General features: G+C 40.5%; 1 protein-coding gene across 1 annotated transcript in view; it reads right to left on the reverse strand.

The window, feature by feature from the left end:
• Positions 1-500: 500 nt before the first annotated feature.
• rasa3 (RAS p21 protein activator 3) overlaps positions 501-19,037 on the reverse strand; it is a 46,944-nt gene continuing 28,407 nt past the window's right edge. The window contains exons 11-24 of the mRNA XM_012823294.3: positions 18,310-18,458; positions 17,387-17,501; positions 17,095-17,169; positions 16,115-16,238; positions 15,386-15,492; positions 15,103-15,180; positions 14,267-14,344; positions 13,941-14,014; positions 10,182-10,288; positions 9,964-10,046; positions 6,116-6,324; positions 3,696-3,799; positions 2,567-2,750; positions 501-2,060 (exon numbers count right to left, since the gene is read on the reverse strand). Coding sequence (XP_012678748.2) covers positions 1,985-2,060; positions 2,567-2,750; positions 3,696-3,799; positions 6,116-6,324; positions 9,964-10,046; positions 10,182-10,288; positions 13,941-14,014; positions 14,267-14,344; positions 15,103-15,180; positions 15,386-15,492; positions 16,115-16,238; positions 17,095-17,169; positions 17,387-17,501; positions 18,310-18,458 — 1,563 coding nt within the window. The 3' untranslated portion in view covers positions 501-1,984. The remainder of the gene's footprint in view (positions 2,061-2,566; positions 2,751-3,695; positions 3,800-6,115; positions 6,325-9,963; positions 10,047-10,181; positions 10,289-13,940; positions 14,015-14,266; positions 14,345-15,102; positions 15,181-15,385; positions 15,493-16,114; positions 16,239-17,094; positions 17,170-17,386; positions 17,502-18,309; positions 18,459-19,037) is intronic.

Raw genomic sequence — 19,037 nt, forward strand, 5'->3', positions numbered from 1 at the left:
ATGTGCATGATAGAGCAGATGGAAACTCCCTCGTACTTGCATTTCCTTACGCTTCAAATATACAGATGAATTGGATGAAAACCTAGCTAGTTACAGATACTCGTTAAACTCTCTGCGTCTGTTGGGAAAGAGTAAGCACATGACCTCTATGTAACGCAAAAGACAGAACTTGGGAAAAGAAAATACTTTTGTAGCTGGGCCAGAAGATTTAACAGATATTGAATCGTATTCTACTTCCCAATGATGTGCAGGGGTTGGGAGCGATGGCACCTATATGGAGCGTGAGGAGGAGGAAGAGTGGGAAGACCTATGCGTGAGGAGAAGGGAGAAGACGCATGCCCTAATTTATTATGTAATCCTGCTTAACCTTTTGAAAGTAGCTTTTATGTCTATCGTCTTTGTGTAAACCGAATCAGAACAGAGACCTGTCAAAAAAAGGTTTCAATTTTGGAAGACAGAGGAAAAAGGGGAAAGAGGAAAAAACACAGGACCAGAGGGGATAACTCAAATTCCTTCATTTCGATGAAATTACACTCATTTTGATTTTCAATTCAGTTCCTGTACACATATCACATAACTTTTTAATGCTCATAATAAAGTTATACAAAATACAATAGTTTCTGTTCATAAGGTGTGTTTGGAAAAAAGGCTCCCCTTTTATATGAAGGTAGATAACGATGTTATTTGTATCAATTGTTTATCAAATGTGACTGACAAGCAATCATATGCACAAACAAAAAAATCACTGTGCGTCTCCAGACAATTGGCATAACCATACAATTTCATAAAAACATGTTATAAAAATAAATACTGTGGCATAACTTTGTGGGTCCAAGAAATTGAGTCTGTTTCTACAGTATATTAAAAAGTCAGGTATTGCAGGGGAATACATATCAAGGTAGTCACCTTCATACAAACCAAATTTAAAAAGGATGAAACATGAAACTACGAAGAGGTTTCTTGGATTGTATGGGAACTTTTAGTCTCACCATGGAAAAGTTTTAAAAAACTGTGACATCGATGCCACAAAGAACACATGCATTCTTCTCCCTGCCTCATAATCACTTAACACTGAAGTCCTGACTGCCAATATTTATAACAAGCTGCACACACACACACACACGCACACGCGCAGACGCACACGCACACGCACACACACACGCACACACACACACAGACACACACGCACACACACACACACACACACACACACACACACGCACACAAATTCATTTAATTTTCTCACACACTGAACAGAAACACATAATACCTTGATATCTTCCCATAGACAAAGATAAGAAAATGCATTGCTTAAAAAATGATTGCACACGACAACAACTACAAGAATGGAAAAAGACACCTTGAACCCCCAGGAAATTTGTTGTAGAAAAATAATTGCCTGAGCTAATCCATATCCTTGAGGAAGCATCTTATTTAGCCATCTGTCCATTCACAGGTTTGTGCCGTAGAAATGGTATCAGATGGTATGATTCGGCTTTGGCCACTGCATACATACATATAGAGAACAGAATATAGAGTCCCTAGAGCAAATGAACACCTCATTGTAGGTTCATGTTGGACTCAAGATATACATAAGAAGGTTTACAGGAATGCTTTCAAATTCTGAAAGTGTCTTTTCACCAAAGACTGGCAAGTACTGGCAACGCTGGGAACTCTCACTGGTGTACCAAATGGCGTAGCACACTGATTATTACATCACGATAGAAATATGAATGGAATTACAACAGAAAAAGACATTGGTCCTTGTTTTGCTTTTGTCATGCAGCTGTTTGAAGTGTGTGGGGTTTGACACACATTTAACTCTGATGATTAGTTTTGTTCGTCTGAGCTGAAACATCGATGCATTGTTTGTTTCCTGCTCTCTTACTGTTGCACACATAATGATCCATCCGTGTAGCTGCAGGACCAGATGTGCCATCGATCACCATAGACATATATAGGTCTATGTTGATCACCAATGGGGTCAGATTGAGTAGGTGGAGCTCTCTGACTGCTGCCGGATGTAGCACTGGAAACTCTGGTCACCGATTGGATGCTCTCTGTCAACAGAAAACAACTATGTCAAAAATAATGACATCAGTGAGTAGGGAGATTGAGTAGAGACGATAACAGCAAGTGTCCTCGGCCTCTGTGCAAGCACCAAATGGCTTGCTGACACTACAGGTGAATAGGGGCAACATTTGAACTAATAGAGACTATTTTCACCATGTTTTTAGGAATAAAAGGTTATGTAAATCAGGCTATGAATTATATACCATCAAGCCCCTCCATAAAAACCTTCAGAATGTAAAATGAAAACAGAAATGTGTATTTGGGATGTTTTCCTTCCACTACTCTGAAAGAACACATGTTATGGAAGCAAAATAACCCAAATAACCCAAATCTCCACCTGTAGTGTCTTGCCAGTAAACTGTGAAAAAGAGTTTTCCAAAGACATTCCACATAATCTCCACCCAGCAATGTGCACTTCTACAGGGACAATCCCATTCATGAAATCAGAAAGAGTACCAGTGTCTTAGCGTGGAACTGAGGAGGAGGCACTTACTGGCTGCCGTACTTGGTCTTTCTGAACTTGTCTCGCCTGTACTGCGTGTGCTGCTGCTCCAGGGTCTGCACAGCGGAGACGATCAGCTTCAGGGTCTTGTACGTCTCCTGGGGGTCGTCGATGACGAAGCTGGAGTACTCCTCAAGCTCGGGTCCATCATACACCGACTTACTCCCGCATGCCTCTGAGAGAGGAAGCATGATTAGAGAAGGATATGGACAAACAGCATGGACGTGTACATTGACTACGTATGTGCTATATGCAGGCGCAGTTAAGTTACTTTAATTGTAAGTGTTTCAGGTGCAAGTAATAGATATATTTCAATATGTGCACGTTTGACTTTCTTGTGCCCCCCAAAAATGTAGGAAGCCAACTAGCTTCCTAGCTAACTGTTATCTTAAATGTACTGCAAGATGTGTAGGTATCAATACAAACAAGCATCCCAGCTCAAGATGTGTAGGTATCAATACAAACAAGCATCCCAGCTCAAGATATTTACATGCGGAGACACAATGTGCAATGCACAACACGCTAGTAGAGAGAGGATTCATATAACTCCTTTCAAACCGAACTGAAATGTATTCCGACCTGGTTCAAAGAGACTGTGACATTGCACTACATGAGGTTTAGGTTGTCAAGCCTGTGTCTAGTGTCCATTATCCCATGAGAAAGTCCCTTTCATAGCATCACAAGTCCTCTATCCTACAACGCCAGGAAGTTGGAACAATAGATCTAGATCCTCTGTGGTTATTTAAATCTAGTGCCATTTCAGTATCATTTGAACTCTATGTGGATTTGAATCTAGTACCATTTCAGTATCATTTGAACTCTATGTTGATTTAAATCTAGTGCCATTTCAGTATCCATTTGAACTCTATGTGGATGTTAGTTTTAAGTATGTTTTTCATCCCTAATTAGCTTGCCAGCTCCTAAACATATAAATCAAAGGAGAGGATAGAAAAATGGCATCAACATTAAACTAAAAAGTCTATGTTGGGTAAATCCAGGAATCCCACAGATTTCTGACCCCCTTGACCCCTGTGGCCACTAAGCTGTGGCTAGGTAACATCTCCGACCCCCTTGACCTCTGAGGCCACTAAGCTGTGGCTAGGTAACATCTCTGACCCACCTTGCATCTTGACCAGTTTGGACATGTAGGAACTGAAGAGTGTGTAGATCCTCTCTGACTCTCGGTCTCCATCCACATCCAACTGGATATTAGCTGGCAGGCCTCTGTCAATCAAACACCACAGCCAATCACATATCATGTAGCTGAACATGCTGTGTTCAGACAAACACCACAGCCAATCACATATCACGTAACTGAACATGCTGTGTTCAGACAAACACCACAGCCAATCACATATCATGGAACTGAACGTGCTGTGTTCAGGCAAACACCACAGCCAATCACATATCATGGAACTGAACATGCTGTGTTCAGACAAACACCACAGCCAATCACTATCATGGAACTGAACATGCTGTGTTCAGACAAACACCACAGCCAATCACATATCATGGAACTGAACATGCTGTGTATTACAAATGCACCAGGGCCTTGACTCCCATTCACCCTCATCTTCGTTCCTTACAATGCTCTCCGTGTTTTATTCTAAAGAGTTTGAAATGACATACAGTATAATACAATATTGAGTTATGGATATGAGCCCCCTTAACTCACTGCTGTGCTAATCACAAAATCATAGATCTAACTTGGGACAGGTGCAACCATGACAAGTATGGGTTTAAATTGAAATAAGCAACAACCAAATGGAAAGTCATGTTTTAATATTAACTATTAAATCAAGGTTAAATCTTTATATAAATATAAATTTAGCTCTGTTTTCATTGGTCTAGATTCACATGCGGTGCTTTTCCATACTACTGTTCATCTGTGGTGTTGAAAGGTCATATGCCTGCATGCTATAAATATATAGAGAAATGATGAACAGGATATTGCAGTAAGCAGCAACAACCTAAGGTCTTCTCTCTCTGTGACGCATCATGTAACTAGGACTTATTTTCACAGCTTAAATGAATATGAAATCATTTGTTACAAAATGTGGAAACAAATATTACAAATTGCATACAAGTTGTAAAATGTGGAATTATTATATATTTAAATGACATTTTAGAGAGTTACAAAATACAGCATTGTTACATAATGTGTTGCAAAAGAGCTGTTCAGTGATTCTATTCTTGTGCGCATTAAAAGGGATTTTAGAGAAGGTATTCAGCTGCAATGGGTGTGTCATCACGGAAGATATGTTGGCAGAACCTCCGCACCACTGCAGTAGCATACTGACTGAACCCTCCATGGGGTCACAACCCTAGGGAACTGTTATTGGTATTCCACCCCATAAGGGGAGCCTATGGTATTCCAAAGCTGTTTCTTGTAGTTAGTTTAGTTCCTCCCACGGTTGTGTCCAATACTATCCCATTCTGTCCATTCTAATGACATCCATTGGATATTCAAAAAGCATTTAAAAACCTTTAAAAGTCATCTGTCATTCTAATTCCTTATATGCCTCTCAAATTTTTTTATAATTCTAGTTGTTATTATTATTATTGTGATAACTATTGTCTTTATTATACATTTACATTTAGTCATTTAGCAGATGCTTTTGTCCAAAGCGACGTACAAGGGAGAGAACAGTCAAGCTACGGGCAATAGAGACGTAGTATAACAATAAATACTATTTTACATAAGAAATGGATAAAAAGTGCAGGAATGTAACTGCTGTAAGTTCAAGTTAAGTACTAGTAGAAGTGCCAGTTTAGGAAGGGAGGTGCTCTCTGAAGAGTTGGGTCTAAAGCTTCTTAAAGGTAGAGAGGGACGCCCCTGCTCTGGTAGTTTTAGGCAGCTCGTTCTACCAACGTGGAACTACGAATGAGAATAGTCTAGATTGCCGTACTTGCACAGACGGCAGTGCTAAACGACGCTCACTAGACGAGCGCAGCGTCCTGGGGGTAATATTTGCCCTTACAAGAGCATTTAAGTAGGTGAGAGCAGAACCAGCAATCACTCTGTAAGCAAGCATTAGTGACTTATACTTAATGCAAGCAGCTACAGGCAGCCAGTGTAGTCTTATATTGCCTTATATCTTATTGTGTATTGCATCTTATGCTTTATTTGTTGTTAATATTCTATTTTTAAATTTAGGTTTTAAGTAATAGGTAACAAAATACTCAAATAGTCAAACACGTTCATTATACCTATAACTATAAACAATGGAAACAGTTATCCTATTGGGTTGTGCAAATATTAAGTTTAAACTGGGTTCAGGATGTTTTGGTCCTCTAAATGCTAATATGGCAAGTGTACAGGAAAACTATGTGGTGTCCACATGCTGTCCACACAATTCAGCATAAATACTTTAGTCATTTTGGAGGATTAGATCTCAAATGAACAACCTGTTACTGCGTATGAGCATACCTAGGAGGAACAAGTCTGAGGCGTCCAGTTTGCCTAATATCGCTTCCTTTGTAGCAAGGAAGCAATATTAGACTGTGGAAAGGCCAAGTATGTGATATACAGTGACTGACCCGGTGCAGGGGCTGCATCCTGGGGCGCAGTCTGAAGACAGCTTGCAGCAGAGCCAGTGTCCGTTGAGGTAGGCGGAGGGGTGAAAGGTGCTCAGACGTTTGTGGTTGCACTGGCTGACCTTGGTAAGGATGTCTATCCAGTCCCGTGCCTCCACACAGTTGTTAGCCTGGATATAGAGTGCACGCTCTGGCTGGATGACCTGGAACATCTGCAGGAGAACAGGAAGGAGGAAGAACACAACTCAAATCATATAGATGGACTCAACTGGTTTCTGACTAGAAAATAATCCGCGGCCCACTGATGTGCCAGTGATTTCCAAAACATTTTACAGTCCCGTACCCTTCTTTTTCACGTTTGTAACCGCCGTCGCACACATATTCTGCCTATAACACTTGAATATGTGACATTATCGGGGTAGATCATTAGCCGCCACGCCCCCTCCCCCCCAGCGCACGTATTCTGCCTATAACACTTACATATGTGAAATTATCAGGGTACATCACTAACTGCCGCCTCCACGCCCCCTTCCCCCCCGCGCACATATTCCGCCTTTAGCACTTGTCAGTGTAATTTCTTCGCTCAATATGGGGCTACATCAGTATTTTGGGCAATGCGACTTGGATATTCAGACTATTTAGATTGACATAAAAATAAAAAAAGTCAATGGTGAACTGATCACCACTAGCTCCTTCAACCGTCCTGTAACGCCAACGTGTACGCGTGCAACGTGAAAATTGGGTCATAGGGTATGACAGAATGCTTGCCTGTGTCTAAAACAATCTGTTAATTTAAATCTGTTATAATTTTCTTTTGTAAGTTAAATATTATTATCACACAATAAATAACGCAGAATAAAATTAAATAACAATAATAAAAAAAAACATTATTTTCTTGGGGGTGCTATGGCTAATCCAGGGGGAGCTAGAGCACTACCCTGGCGCCGCCCCTGACTATAGGACAAATCAGCAACTTGAGCGGGTAGAAAGCTTAGTAGAAAAACTCAGGTTGTGAATGTATGTTTATTTTGTGAGTTCCTTCACTCTTAACAATTGTACAATACAGTGTGAGTTAATCCGATTTCTTCTGTAGGATATGTAATGTGTACATGGTTCAAACTGTTCATGAGAGCATCAGTGAGATTGTCCAACAACATCTTTTTGAATTGTTCAGTAAAGAGGACTTGGTAGGGCAACTGCTCTGTCAGTTAGCATTTGGCTAGCTTAGCTGGGCTTTGAACTGTACTACTTAAAGCGGACGTTTCAGGAGCTGTTGAAGGTGAATGCTGTTCCCTGAGTTTAAAGTGAATGCTGTGCACTGAGTTGAACGTGAATGCTGTGCACTGAGTTGAACGTAAATGCTGTGCCCTGAGTTTAAAGTATATGCTGTGCACTGAGTTGAAGGTGAGCTGTGCCCTGAGTTGAAGGTGAGCTGTGCCCTGAGTTGAAGGTGAGCTTCATTGTCGTGTTGTGTTGGTTATCCACAATCAGTATTAGAAAATATATTAGGCTACATAACGAGTAACCAAGCCTTGGGGATTCTCATATTTATTGTAGCAGCCTTAGCCAATGTGGCTTGTGTTTGAATGTCACATAAAATCAATATTCACAAAGGTGCAAAGGTACGCATGGCGAATAATTAATGCGCTATTGGCATTTTGTTTGTGTGTTTGTGTGTTTGTGAGAAGAGAAACTACCTCCATTTAGGCTATGGTTGTCCAGGTTGTCCACAGTTTCGATCGCAATATAAATGACACTGTAGCATGACAGCTGTGTATAGCCTCCAAGATGGCTGAGCTACGCTGTAGTGTAGGATTAACAGGTGATTTAATTAGGAACATGCCAGTGGAAATCTGGTCTATCGTTTTTATTTTATTATATTATCGTTATTATGTTTGTTATTTGTGCGCATCTATCACTGTACACTGACACCTGCTCTCGTCATGGAAACCTGTCACCATCTTAAAACGATCTCTATACCAAAGTTAACAATAACTATGCACTCAGCGGGGTGCCTGTCAGAGCACACACACTGCCAACCACAACCACTGCATCGGACTCTCCACAATGGCCTCCCCTTTAGGAAGCACAAACGTACTCTTTCATGCACTCAGTGTCATTCCGCCCATTATCGGTGTCTCTTGAAGAGGTGTCATCCATTCGGAATAATCTTCCTGCTTCCATCCGAGATGCAGACACCCTTTCCATACTCAAATCGAGACTAAAGACATTCCTCTTCAGTGCATCCCATAGTCATGAATACTGCATCAAAAACCCGTCACCTGTCGCAACATTCTACACCTCTTCTTGCTGGCAATGTTGTTGTGTTTAGCAGGAGTGGGCTACAGACAGTGCATGTTGTTGTGTTTAGCAGGAGTGGGCTACAGACAGTGCATGTTGTTGTGTTTAGCAGGAGTGGGCTACAGACAGCGCATGTTGTACTGTGAAAGAGGGCCTTTACGGATCCTACAGCATACAGCACATGTTGTACTGTGAAAGAGGGCCTTTACGGATCCTACAGCATACAGCACATGTTGTACTGTGAAAGAGGGCCTTTACGGATCCTACAGCATACAGCACATGTTGTACTGTGAAAGAGGGCCTTTACGGATCCTACAGCAGACAGCACATGTTGTACTGTGAAAGAGGGCCTTTACGGATCCTACAGCATACAGCACATGTTGTGTCTGTCGCAAGCCAGTTGTGCACTGCTATTGTATCCTGCCACCCTTACTATGCTTGTATAACTAAAACTCCCCATGCACCAAGCCAGCCAACATAACTACACATAATTCATCACAATTAAACACATACAAATTCCCCAAATCATTAAAACTGGGCTACAGACGATGTTGTACTGTGAAGGAGGGCCTTTACGGATCCCTGGTACAGCAGGAACATTGTTCCTCATCACCATATCCGTTAAGTTTATTCACACATATTGGCAGCCAAACTCTACCCACTCACTCTGTTTCTTTCTCCCCCTCCTAGTCTGGACTATCTTCACTGTGGGATGCTGCTCTGGTCCCTCCACCCGATCAACTTGAAGAAACCCTCGGCCTACACATACCCAACCCCCACCGTACTGTCATACACGTATTCTACCCCATACTCTGTGCTAGCATTTTCCTGCAATGTGAATAATGGTCAGCTGTTCCATTCCTCTACTCACCCTTGTAATAGTAACCGTACGAGTACACTGTATACCCACTAAGCTGTTCTACAGTACTTGAATGCTCTGTCCCCGCCTTTTACACTACCAATTTTGTATGCATCATGTATATACCATATTATGTTTGTATGTATTATGTACACTTACCACATGAATGCTGTATACATTTCCCCCATGCATGTTGTATACATCTAGCACATGTATGTTAGCATGCTCGTCATGATACATTTCCCCTCTCCTTCTGCCCCCCCCCCCCCCCTTTTCTCTTTCTATCGGGTTCTGTTTAAGGTTTCTTCCTGATTATGTTTCCCCTGCCCCTGTCACCATTGTGCTTGCTCTGAGGGGGTTCAGACCCTGGGCTCTGGAAAGTGCCTTCAGACAGTTTGATTGTTTTGGTGCTCTTTAAATAAATCAAACTGAATTTAATTTAATCTATTCTGGGGTTCTTTCGCACAGTGCTACAGGCCCAAGACAGGGTCAATGGCCTCATCCCATTACTCAAGCTCACTTAATGACACTTTGGTAAATAATTATCACTTTCTATCAAAACATTTCTCAGTGTTTACAAACACTGATTTGAACATGGGTGTATACACTGTTGAGAAGTATACACATCAGAAATGTGCTTTATATTCCTTACTTTAATCCCATACGTTTGATTTTGAAGTCTAAATCTTACATTCTTCATCTTGAAGGACTCCTCTTCCAATCGCTCCACAGCCATGATGTTTTCAATGGGAATGCTGCAGAGAGCACCCTCACCTAAACAAAAAAGTAGTTGCATTACAAATCCACACACACACACACACACACACACACACACACACGCGTACAAAGACAAAGAGAAGGGGGGAGAGAGAGTAGAAAGGGGTTGTAATTACCATCACTCAAGATTACCTTTGGTTCTATGGTACGTACACTCGTGATTCGTGAGTCGAAACCACCTCTTTTTGAAGTTCTTCATACCAAAGCGGTTCCTGCCTTGTGCTCTTTTAATCATAAATCTGTGGAGCATAGGGAATGAGGAGGAGAAAAGTAAACAAAAGCCTACAATGACCACACCTGCTGGCCTCTGCGCCATATGCTGTTTTTCCTTCATAATAGTCTATTCTAATATTGCCACACCTTATGTGGTTATGAATACAATTATTCCGATTGAAATCCAAATGTGTGTTTACATTGGCATATTGACACGCACAAGCGTGATGCACATCCAAAAACCATGGCGCTGCATGCGGTTCTTAGCACAGTGTGTGTCAATATGCCAGTATGAGTGTCAAGAAATGATTCTCTTTACAGCTTTGGGACAAATAAACACATAATTAAAATAGGGTGCAAGCAATATAACGTTAACAAAAAATGTTTCACACTATTATTTTGCAGCATTTTAATCCTTGTCTAGCCTAACAGCAGCACTTTCAAAACAGTTTTACAAGCAAAGTAAAAGGGCAGTTGGTTAACGCCATTTTTTCTGGATTTCCTGCCATCAAGACATTTAACAATTTTTAGTTCTTTCAAAATGCCCATTCAAAACTTGAACTGGTTTGAGAATGTTTTCATTTAAACTACGGTTTTCAATTCCAATTGAGGTGGTTACATGAGACACTTTTATTCTGATCAAGCTTTTACACAGATTATCAATGAAATATTTTGCACCATGTAAATGTGGGGAAGCAATTTGTATGTAAAAGCTTTTGGATGAAATTTAATTCTGTCCCATTTCTCGGTTTGCCAGGTGCACATTAAGACTAGTTAATAAGATTCTTCATCCAAAAACAATTACAGAACTTGTCCTTGTATTTCTAGTGAACTAAGACAAACCTAACGAGGACAGCTCTAATCGTTTCACCAGGAACACAACGAAGGTTGACTCATCGAGTGTAGGTTAAGTCACTAAAATAATCACTTAAGACTGGGAACCAATAACCAAATACACAGCTCACAACAAAGGTTCATGAAATGACATGCTTGGCTCTGTTTTTTTTTTTAAAACGCGCTACATTATATTACAATAGGGCCCTTCATCAAATGCCTTCTACTTTACCATTTCAGATTTTCCTTATTTTTTATGCAATGGTGGTCTACAACCATAGAGCATACATGTAATATCATATAAGTTATCACAGAGCATAAATGTAATATCACTATAAGTTACAGAAGAGCATAAATGTAATATCACTATAAGTTACCGAAGAGCATAAATTAGGGATGCACCGATACCGATACCAGTATCGGTATCGGTGCCGATACTTCGTTAAAATACTCGTACTCGTTTTTGAATTGCCGATACCAAGCACCGATACCCCTCATCAGTATTTCACTGCATCAATGTGGCCGGGCTATGCTGACACAAAATGTGATTTATTGTCCTACCTGTCCTACCACTCTCTGCCAGACTAGTAAGTAGTTTATTTATTTGCCGTCTTGTGTTGCATTTGCTTGATGTTTGACTGTGCTAGCATCTCGTTAGCGATTTGGGCTCATTTTAAGATAAATGACGACGACAGGAGTAAGGCACAGTGTAAGATCTGCACTGCTACGGTGTCGAGGGGTGGAAAGGAAAGTACTTTGTTTAACACAAGCAATTTGATTAAACATCTGAAGACGCACCATAGTGCTAAGTACACAGAGTTCACTGATGCTAGTGGCGCAAGACCGAAGCAACCAATCTTAACTGACGTCTTGCAAAAGAAAAAAACACGCACGCACACACAGAGAGAGAGAGGTAGAGAGAAAGACTTATAGTGCCACATAGGTTAAGTGATTGTTTGTGTACTTGAGCAGGAGATTCTTCTGATCCTTTAGTAACTGAAATGTGCTCTTGTGCTAATCCAGTAATAGTTCTGTTCACTTTTTGGTAAGCAGACTGTGTTGTTCACTATGCAGCAAATTGAATTGCCTTTATCTGGTTATATTTGCATTTTGTCTAATGTGATGATATTGTCTGTTTGAAGGCTTTTTTTGTGTGTTAAAACCAGAAAGCTCTGTTTATTTTTGGCTTGGGATAGCCTTCTGTTAATTTTGTACTATAGGCTTGACATAATCTGCAGAGGATAAAATAAAATCTGCCTCCAAATTAATTGCACTTTCATGGAGACCAAATCTAAGAAGTATCGGTATCGGTACTCGGTATCGGCAAGTACACAAATAAAAATACTCGTACTCGTATCGGTTTGTAAAAAAGTGGGATTGGTGCATCCCTAGCATAAATGTAATATCACTATAAGTTACCGAAGAGCACACTGGTACACTTCCATTTCCAACATCAAATTAAAATGGCTCCAAACCGAAACGAGCCACAGCTTTGAAATAATGTAGGCTTCCTGTTTTCTTTATTGTTTAGTAACTGAATCCTTGCCCTGCTCTGATCTGATGATTTTCTCATTTCTCAGAGTCTGACAGCAGCTGTAGGACTATGTCATACTCTTGATTACATGATCAGATATGACTGCTGTGTGAGTACCAGCATGATACAATGTATTGTTCAATTTTATGAAGTAGCTACTGAAATGTAATATTGTGAAATGACATTATTAACAACATCTTCTTACACATTCCATGGCTGGAAATTTCACAAACTGTTATTACTGGAAATTAAAACAGTTTTGTGGTGGTTTGAGTTGTCAGACCTTCAGAAATACTGGGTGAAATTGAGTTCTATTTTCAAACTATATTTTCCTCTAAGTAAACATCATATCTTTACTGTAATAACACACCAACATTACATTTTAGTAGAACTCGTTATAAGTTAAAGGAACCTAGAATAGGCTTTGCATATGTACCATGACATACACTGAATCTTAGTTAGATATCTCTGAAACTACAACAGGGGGTAACAGGGGGTAACATTTGCCCTTACAAGAGCATTTTAGTAGGTGGGAGCAGAACCAGCAATCACTCTGTAAGCAAGCATAAGTGACTTGAACTTCAATAGTACAAGATTACTCATGATTACTGCTCTGAATATTAACGAGAACCAGTGATTTTGGAAAAGAGTTCAAAGGTCGGGCATGGTTCTAGTGACCAACCAATGCATGGCATTTCATTTTTTTAAATGGTGAACTCTTGGGTTGTTCATATGGGGTGGAAAGGGTCAAAGGTCAGGGGTCACACAGAAGTCACAGGGCTAACCATTCACAGGACAGTCACAGGGCCTCTTACCTGCAGGAACCCTTTCCATCAACTCTCTTAACTGTGAGCTTAACACTCCTTTGCCCAGGAGAAAAATACAAGCGTCAACATCATGACTCTACATTTGGAAATAACTAAAAAGCGAATGAAAACCTGACAAGCAAACCTGTAGACATGTGCCCAGACTTGTCATATATGCACACAACGGAACACTAACATCTGTAAACTGCAGATTAACTTCACAACGGAACACTAACATCTGTAAACTGCAGATTAACTTGAGATTAACATCCTCTGGTACGAACTTTTCAATGACTGATTCTCCATCCACACCCACCTCCTCTACTACACTCATCAGAATGATTGCACTCTACATCTCCTAACAGTGACTCTCAATACTCTGAATAGCTCTTGCATTGCTTACAGCTGGGCAGGTAGGGTCTGTGCCAAGTATAAGGCTCTCAACCTGTCATTGACTCATACTAATATGAATGGTGGTCATTGATCATTCCATAGCCTACATACCCCTCTTTCAGCATGATGGGGGTCTCAATGCTCCTCTGGTCCCATTGCCCAGAAGAAGAGATTAAATCCAGAAACTGAGGAGGAAGATGAAGAATCGCATTCAGCATTTTACAGCTTCCTCCACACTATAACATCTTTTTACAAAGATTGCATTCTGTCATAATATAATTATATCACTTCACATTAGATCAGCGTGATAGACACCTCTCATATTGTCATTTTAGTTTTTAAAATAGAATACAGAACCTAGAATTAAGAACCCCTATTCAAACTACAGGAAACATAGAACGCCTGCACTGAGATGAAAGAACCAAAGAAAATCTGACATTTTTCACGGCATCTGCATATTTCTGCTCATTGAAGTAGTCATGAAATGCAGCCATGTAGGATTCTTTGAAGCTAGCCTGGAAAATAGAGAAAGGGAAAGAGAGAGAGACACCAACTTAAAGAAATTATGGTCTTTAATACACATTAATACATCAATATTACCAACCAGTTTCACATGGTATCCATAATTCAGGATTGCAGCCAGATGCACCATGAAAGACTAATTAGCACGTTAGCATATTTGTGCTTGAGAGATTACTCACACTATTTAGTACATTAGCATATTTGTGCTTGAGAGATTACTCACACTAGTTAGCACGTTAGCATATTTGTGCTTGAGAGATTACTCACACTAGTTAGTACATTAGCATATTTGTGCTTGAGAGATTACTCACACTAGTTAGCACGTTAGCATATTTGTGCTTGAGAGATTACTCACACTATTTAGTACATTAGCATATTTGTGCTTGAGAGATTACTCACACTAGTTAGCACGTTAGCATATTTGTGCTTGAGAGATTACTCACACTAGTTAGCACGTTAGCATATTTGTGCTTGAGAGATTACTCACACTAGTTAGTACATTAGCATATTTGTGCTTGAGAGATTACTCACACTAGTTAGCACGTTAGCATATTTGTGCTTGAGAGATTACTCACACTAGTTAGCACGTTAGCATATTTGTGCTTGAGAGATTACTCACACTAGTTAGCACATTAGCATATTTGTGCTTGAGAGATTACTCACACTAGTTAGCACGTTAGCATATTTGTGCTTGAGAGATTACTCACACTAGTTAGTACATTAGCATATTTGTGCTTGAGAGATTACTCACAGACTTGGACTTGGCGAGGCTCCCCAGAGTCTGGATGGTCTTGGAGATGAGCGTGAGAGTGCGGGACGTGCAAGGGTCCTGAGGAGAGTGTGAAAATGTGCACAAGTAGAAGTGAATCTGTGTGTGTTAGTGACAGGCTGTCTATTTTAGTGTGCTGCTTGGAAACCTATTTCACTCTGAATTTCACAATAAGGAAAACTTATATCACAGCCTTTAATTATACCAGGACATGGACTATGAACTGGACATGAAAATGTAGTATGAAAATGATAAAGCCTCTTACCGGATGGTGAGGCCGTAGCTGGAACAGGTTGGGGGAAAGGATCGCCGGGGCAAAGAACCGGAGGAAGATAAAACTACTAACTGCTGTGTATCTCACATCCTGGTCAACTGCATGAACATGAACACACACAGACAGTTATTAAATGTCAATTCCTTTTACATGCACACTTAAAAGTAACACAAATGCTTAACATTTGATAAAGTCATAAATAAACTTCATCCAAAAAAACAGTATCTCAATTGTGAGTGGTATCAGTAATAAACAATATTGGAATGGAAACTGATTTCTAAGTCTGTACCCCTCTAAACATCTACTTTTGAAAAGATGTTGGGGTGCACACAGAACCATTCACTGACTGGCTGCTTAGAAAAATAGAGTGGTTGCAATGTGAGATAACGGCCAGCAGGTGGTAGGGTGAACCAAACATACAGAATCAGTCCACTGACAGGAGCAGAACATACACACATGGAGTTGGAACCTTTTCTGTTTCACTTTTTATCATACAGTGCATTGAGAACGTTTTCAGACCCTTTCAAGTTTTCTACAATTTGTTATGTCTCAGACTATTCTTTTCCCCTCCCATACACACAATTATCACAATGACAAATAATAGACCCCTACTATGTTGTTGTTATTATTGTCGTTATGTTATTTTGAATGCCTTTCTACACTGGCCATTGTGTATGCATCAATGTGTTTGTGTCTAAAATGACACTTCTCTGAAATTACCTTCAAAACGCGTGGCAGCAGATTCCCGCAGTGAGAAGAAGATGTCACACATGACAGTTGGGCAACGCACGCCAGAAGTGGTGATGACATTAAAGATGCGATCAACATACTGCCGCAGGTTCTCCTGAGGTACACAGAAGGGGCGGAACTTCAGTAAAGAACTGCCACTGATGTATAACAATACAGCTCTGTACACATACTTTAACCAATGGGACTGACAACACTAACATGTCACATACGATAGATATGTAAATGTCTTCTGTTCAGCCTTTTCAATTCGACCCAGTGTGCAACATTAGCCAGGAGAAAATCATCCCAGAGGATCCTAATGAAATCCATGAAAATGAAGACAATTAAAAGGCTGCGGAGGTGAGTGGGGCAAAAGGGATGGTGTCCGTGCAGCACCTGCCCCAACCAAGTGCGTTTGTCTACATTTGCAAATAGGTTGATCCACACAGATCATTCAGTGTACTAATCAATCACATGTGCCGAGTGTTGATGCTTTTGGCCAGGTATTCATGATCAATCACATGTGCCGAGTGTTGATGCTTTTGGCCAGGTATGACCATAGTTTTTGTGGAAATATTAATAATACATTTAAGAGATTTACTGCTCTCAGTAGTTTTTGTGGAAATATTCAAAACATTAGAGAGAATTGCAACCCATCACAAATTATGTGTAAGAGAACTGAATTTGTATGATTGTGTGCGATGGCAAATCCCTGGAGGGACTAAATAGTCTATCGTATTAATTAACAAGAGGGACTATGTTTTATTATTCTATATATCAGTATACCTAGTTTAAACAAGACTTCCATTGCAGCAAGCCGATTGCAGTTATCATTATTAAATCTGCATGTGCATATCTCTCTCTCTAACACACTAAACTCACACACTTTCAACAAAACAAACAAAACATTTTCACTGACCTTTCAATAAAGTTAAATAATTACTTTGAAAAACACACTCATGCACACTCACTCTGTTGGTCTCCAGGCTTTCTGATTCCTTCAATTTGACGGGGTCAATCTCACAGGGTTTGCGGTCTGCGCAGATCTGCTCATAATCATCATATACAAGAAAAGTTCATTCAAAAATGAAAGTAAATAGACAAAGAGGAAATTAAGCATGTGAAGTACAATGTGTGAGAAAATAGACTTAAAGGGAGTTTAGAGAAATCATTGTTGTCAATAATTTTGGTTTAATTTATTTTCATTTTGTAATTTTAACAATTAAAAACCTTTAACAAAATTTAAGATAAATGTTATCTCACCTCATCAATGATGGGTTTCAATGTGACCTGCAAATAGTGCATCCCTGCTAGTTTCATGGTTTCATCGATGCATTTGGATGTGAGTGAGTTCCCTCTGAAGATGGTGTTGGGGTCCCTACAATAGCATGACACTGTTATTATCAGCATCAATATGGACCCTGATTTCATTGATGGGCAACGAGGCTGGTAACATGCGAAGTGCATTGTTCGTGACCTAAGGGTCATTTACTAACATCTTTTTGCTACTTTCATAACATGAGCATGTTTCTGAGCGCAGACCTGGCTGGCTCAGTGCATGCTGGGGTGTGTCCATGAACAGACATAGCAGTTCCATGTATAAATGAGTTCCTTCAAAGCAACACCTTTTTCGTAAAACTTCTAAATATTTTCCATTGTAGAACACTTGCTGAGCTCTTTGTAACTGGCTAATAAAGAATGTCATCATTGCCACATCCACTCATTACCCAACCCATATCTGCTTGACTGTGCCCTGCTTTGTGTGAATGTGTGAGAAACTCTCACTGCACGTTTACTGCTGGTCAAAGCTTGTTCGCAGTGCTCGTTTGCCCTCTGACATTGGAGTCACATGCGTTAACTAACATTTGCTCACTGGTAGACAACTCCTCCCTCACAGGTCAAACTAAGAGTAAGACACTATAGACACACTTGTGAAGTGTGTTTGGTGGTATGTGAGACACTATACACACTTGTGAGTTGTGATTGGTGGTATGTGAGACACTATATACACACTTGTGAAGTGTGTTTGGTGGTATGTGAGACACTATATACACACTTGGGGAATGGTGTTTGGTGGTATGTGAGACACTATATACACACTTGTGAAGTGTGTTTGGTGGTATATAAGACTAGGTGTGAGACACTATATACACACTTGTGAATGATGTTTGGTATGTGAGACTCACTGGGTCCGGCTGACCTCGGCCTGGGCGATGGCGCTGACAAAAGGCACAATCTTTCCACAGTGCAGGAAAAGGCGCACTAAGGGGATAGCGGCCTCCTGTTTCTCTCTGCACACCTCCCCCAGGATATGAGCTGCTGATGCTGACACAGGCTACAGCAGGGAGACAAGGTGTTAATACTCCCATACAGGCTCAATTCCATTCACTTCAACCAGCTTTACACAGGCTACAGCAAGGACACAAGGTGTTAATACTCCCACCCAGGCTCAATTCCATTCACTTCAACCAGCTTTACTACTGTTCATCTTTATTGAAATGGATTTCTTTAATGTCTACAAACACCACACATACACTGTCTATGCTAATAACACTACTTAAAGGTAGAGTCTGTAATTATAATCCATTACACTTTCTGTCAAATTCAGAACTGCTCCTCATGGTCCTCTAGCTGTCTGTTCTGTGTGTACGCTCAAAAAAACTATTCAAGTCAATCCACACGCTGCTTCAGGAGCATGGAGGGGATGGGTCTGTTGAGCACAAATAACAACAAACCTTCGCCAGAATTGCAGACTGCACCTTTAAGGCTACAACAGAAAGACAAGGAACATTCACACACTAACACACTGGTATGCAGGGTTTAAAGCAAAACATTTTTTTGTGTGTGTGTGTGTTTGGGGGGGGGGGTCGTGTCCCGTGGCATGGACACATTCGCAGGGTCGAAAAAAAAACAA

The sequence above is a fragment of the Clupea harengus genome, chromosome 21 (genome assembly GCF_900700415.2).
Source record: "Clupea harengus chromosome 21, Ch_v2.0.2, whole genome shotgun sequence".
NCBI lineage: Eukaryota > Metazoa > Chordata > Actinopteri > Clupeiformes > Clupeidae > Clupea > Clupea harengus.